At 41.5% G+C, this 5,000-nt stretch overlaps 1 protein-coding gene across 3 annotated transcripts in view; it reads right to left on the bottom strand.

Moving 5' to 3' along the window:
* The window catches only part of LOC143283138 (protein pangolin, isoforms A/H/I/S-like), a 173,193-nt gene that overhangs the window by 30,430 nt on the left and 137,763 nt on the right, over window positions 1-5,000 (bottom strand). For all 3 annotated transcript variants that reach the window (XM_076589282.1, XM_076589290.1, XM_076589296.1), the window contains 2 exons: window positions 4,158-4,355; window positions 2,134-2,311 (listed from right to left, as the gene is read on the bottom strand). In XM_076589282.1, coding sequence (XP_076445397.1) covers window positions 2,134-2,311; window positions 4,158-4,355 — 376 coding nt within the window. The remainder of the gene's footprint in view (window positions 1-2,133; window positions 2,312-4,157; window positions 4,356-5,000) is intronic.

Below are 5,000 nucleotides of genomic sequence, written 5' to 3'. Positions count from 1 at the left end.
TCTCCTCCCTCTCTTGCTGCTTTAGTGGTCACAGGGCAGTGCTGTGCTGCACAGACTTCCATGGAGGAACTACACTGAAGAGGCTGCAAAGGGCTGTGTGCGGGCTTGAATGAACAAAACCATGTACCGTCCAAGTCAACTCTTTTAAGAAATGAAAAGAAAACCCACACAGACAGGGACTGAGTATGACTGTCTGCCATCCTCACTTACAAAATAAGTGTTTGTACTTAAAACTGACACACACACACACACACACACACACAGTGACACACACACACACACACTGTTATACACATCCCGTTTGAATTGAGGAATCAAGCTTATATATATAGAGAGAGAGATAGATAGATAGATAGATAATATATGCTCTCTCCCTCTCTCACCCCCTCTACCTCTCTGCATGGAGACATGTGAATGCCTGAATGCGTGAGATGGGAATGGAGAAGTTTCAGTGTTCAGTGTTCTCTCTCTCTTTCCATTTCTATGAGTATCTTCCCTCTCTTGGTCTTTTCCTCCTCAACAACAACAACAACGACAAAAAGTGTTTCATCAAAATTCCCTTCCACCATCGACAATTTGAAGCAAGGCAACGGATTTCATGAACCCAGTGGAGGAGGTGGGGGCAGGAGTGACAAGGCTGTTTATTCAGCAAAAGCCTTTCTCTCTTGTAAAGGGTTGTGTACAGGCATCTTCAGTCCTAAAAATATGATATGAAAAAAATTTTAATTTAAAAATTTTAAAAATCACGTCAGTGTGATTTTTGACTCACTTGTGTAAACAAAGTGAGTCTATGTTTTAACCCGATGTTCGGTTGTCTGTATGTGTGTGTATGTGTGTGTGTGTGTGTGGTGTGTGTGTGTGTGTGTGTCTGTGTGTCCGTGGTAAACTTTAACATTGACATTTTCTCTGCAACTACTTTGTCAGTTGACACCAAATTTGGCATAAAAATAGGAAAAATTCAGTTCTTTCCAGTCATCTTGTTTAAAACAATATTACACCTCTGGGATGGGCACAAAAAAATAAAGAATGAAGCCTAATTATATGGAAACTGCATTTACTGTTATATTTATATTTTTTGTATTCTCTAAACTTGGCACTTTGATATGATATTCTGACCCAACAGCTAGAGCCGTCATTATTATCATTTTTTGTTCAAACAGGAACTTCTTTTGCTAAGCATGGAAGTTTTATTTATTTTGCAAACGTTTTGGTGCAGATAGTAAAAAGGGGAAATTACTCTGTAATGCTAGGGGAGTTAATTTGCTTTAAACTGATCTTTCTCATCTTAAACATTACATTTTGAAATTATACTCAATACATAAAAAGCTTGGTTTTTTTTTTTTAAGTGTATCACAAGTGAGTCTTGAAGGCCTTGCCTCTCTTGTTCTTATATGGTTTACATGGAAAAATAAATAAAAGACACAAGATTTGGACAGCATTTGTGCTGAACATCAATATCTAAATCTTAAAGCATATGGACTTTCAGAAACCTTGGGGGCAATATATGTGTTTCTAATATATTCTAGAAATCGACAACGGAGAAGAAAATGCATTTCATCTTCTTTAGTTTTTTGTTTGTTTTTTTTTTACATCGTGGATAAATATATATCATACTCTGTGAACATAAAAGGCAATAACTTCTTCACTAATACCACTAATCCGGTCTTCAATGGTTCAAAGAAGTAAACAACTATACAGCTGATTCCTATCAGCACACACACACACACACACAAAACACACACACATGAAACTTCCCCAAGGACTGTCCACCCCACTCCCCTTGCGCGACACAGCACTGAGTGGATCGATGAAAGGCATGCTTAATGAATCCCAGCCTTGTCATTAGTAACAAACAACTAGGAGCGGTGGCCTAGTGGTCAGAGACAAAAACTGGATCCGGTGCATCTGCACCTAATGGTGAAGGTGAAGGAACCAGCAAGACACAGACACACACACCTGCTGACTCTTCCAACACGTTATCAACAATGATGACGACGACGACACTGATGATGGAAATTAAGTGACCAGCCCTGATAAATCCTATGTCATGAGGGAGAGGAGAACATGGGGGGGAGGAGGGGGGAGGTGGTGTAGGGGGGGTAGGGTGGTGGTGGTGGTGGTGGTAGCACTGACCTTTCTGCCCAGGATCTGGTTGATGGCGGAGGACTCCCTCAGGGTGCACTCGGCGATCACCTTGGGCCGCATCTCTTTCATGAACAGCATGAAGGCATTCAACGGTTTCTTGATGTAGTTCTTCCGCTTCTCCGGGCTGACGTTCTTGCTGGAGCTGCGATCCTCCTGCCCGTCAAGCCTGCCACATACACACACACACACACACACAAAGTTAAATGCTGTTCTCTGATAGGATCCAAGGTCCACAGGTCATCATGTCAAGAGCCATAGCTCCAGCTGTTGTTCTTTGTCCATTGGCAAGCTTATCCACCCACATGACAGTACTTGCTCTCATGAGGAGCCACAATAGTGTAATGGGTAAGACCGAACACACAGAGTTCGAATCTGCCGTTAGAATTTTTTTTCCAGACAGTTATCATTAGTTACAACTGTCGACATCTTGTACCACGTATGCAATTCAGTTGTACTAGTGAGAAGACCTGTGAACAAGCTCCAAAGAGCTTCAACACGGAAACAAACCAGTAAACCACTATGACACCTATGACCGGCAGAAGCCCAAAACTTTTGTCGGTCGCAATGTAGGATCTCATCATTCTGTCAGAAACAAACAAACTTTTTCATGTTTTACACACAAGTTTCAAGTTTTAATTATTCTTTCACTCCTTTTGGAGTATGGAGGATTACTGCAAAATAATCTTTTCATGCCCAGAACAAACATTTCCAAATACACAACAATGTCCTATGAAAGTTGAGAAAACACAAATGTCTTTTAACTCCAAAAGTGCAGCTAGGCAACATTTGCAAATCTTATCATCTTACTTACAGCTAAAATGACTTTTTTGCCTCCTTTGAGCATATTACAAAAAATTACAAACCGATTTTGGAGACAAATATTTTTTTAGAAACATATCTATTTCGTAACTGATTATAATTGGGACATTGCATTATAAAATGAAACTCGTCCCCAATCTCTGACATGTTACAAACCTTACAAAGCCGTAACTCTCATGGTATGCACACACACACTCACACAACCCACACACAACACAAAACATACCCTCCCCCCCATATCCAACTCCCCCCCAAAAAAACAACAACAAAACCACGAACACACCCTCTCCTTTATTCCTCCCACACACCAACCACGAGGAATACACACACGCCAACCATCCACAACCCCACCACCAGAACCCCATCCCACCATCACCTGCCTCCTGCATGCCGGCAGCCCCTCATCTCCGCTTGTGCCGGCAGCAAGCTGGTGGGGATGCGGTGGGGGATGCGGATATATATACATATACATATATATATACTGTATGTATATGTATATGTGTGTGTATGTGTTGTATGCATATATATATGTGTGTATCTATGTTTGTGTATATATATATATGTGTGTGTCTATATATGTAGGATATATATCAACATAATCACTTATATCTGTTATTGTTTGGTTCACATTTTTTCTCATCTATTCTGAATGTCATAATGAATTATATATATATAATGAAAACGGTGGTCGACCCAAGAAAGTCCGGGAAAAAAAAAAAAAAAAAAAAAAAAAAAACTCTCATGGTATGCACACACACATACACACACACACATTTTTATCAACTTTGATTAAAACAATCAGTTCAAAACCAACACACAATCAAAATGCAACTCACACACTAAATGAAGTGGGGGGACTTACCTCACTGCGCTGCACCCCAGGCACAAGAAAATGAACAGCATGGATGCAAACTGCTCTCTCAACTTATTGCATTCAACACATACAATGCAACATGTACACACATGCAAGCCTCACACACACACACACACACACAAAAACCCACTACCCTCCCCCCCCCTCCAACCCCCCCCCCCCCCAAAAAAAAACAACAACAACCCACGAACACACACTCTCTCTCCTTTCTCTCCTCCCAACACACACACACACACACAGAGGCACAAACACACACACGCACACACACATACACACACAACCCCACCACCCCAGAAACCCCAATCCCCCACGCACTCACCTGTGCCCGTCCTGCATGCCGGCAGCCCCCATCATCTCCGTCTTGTGGCCGGGCAGCAAGCCTGGGTGGGGCATGCCCGGGTGGGGGATGCCCGGGGGCAGGAGGGAGGGGTGGCCGTAGCGGGATATGGACAGGGAGGGGGGGTAGGAGGACCCTGAGAAGGCACCGGTGGTGATGGGGTACCCTGCCGGCCTGGGCCTGCACAGAGAGGAGGGTGGGGGGGGGGTCAACACAAAGACTGAGGTATTTATTAAAAAAAAAAAAAAAAAAAAAAAAAGTAAAAAAAAACCCCAACAAACCCCAACTCACTGTGATTGTTCTGCCTGAGTCAAGCATGTCACTACCCCCATCCCACCCTGCTGCTTGTTCTGATATCTGTCACATCTAACAAGAGAAGAAGAAAAAAAAACCCCGCACATGGAGAAAAAAAAATGGCACCAGCACAGTCATATTCAAGCACAAAGAGCAAGGACATGCCTCAGATGTTGACCATTCCATACATTTTTCAACAGAGAATTAAAACAAAAAGATATATATATATATATATATATATATATATATATATATATATATATATATATATATATATATACATATTATATATACTAACAAGCATACCAAACCAAAAAACTGCCAACAGACTTTTGAATGGAGGGGGTAAATTGCACTACCATCCGTACACCAGCCAGGGAACGCAAGCAAAAAACAAAAAAAAAAAAAAAAAAAAACCCAAAAAACTGACAAACAATAGAGCTTTATAAATATACACAGACAGACAGACAGGTGCAAATTGTTTGTCTGGACTTTTATCCTTTTCGTTTGTTCTTGCTCAAATACATGGAC

The sequence above is a fragment of the Babylonia areolata genome, chromosome 1 (genome assembly GCF_041734735.1).
Source record: "Babylonia areolata isolate BAREFJ2019XMU chromosome 1, ASM4173473v1, whole genome shotgun sequence".
NCBI classification, from domain to species: domain Eukaryota; kingdom Metazoa; phylum Mollusca; class Gastropoda; order Neogastropoda; family Buccinidae; genus Babylonia; species Babylonia areolata.
Note: the sequence above shows the minus strand (reverse complement) of the source record. Positions and strands in the feature narration are given on the sequence as shown.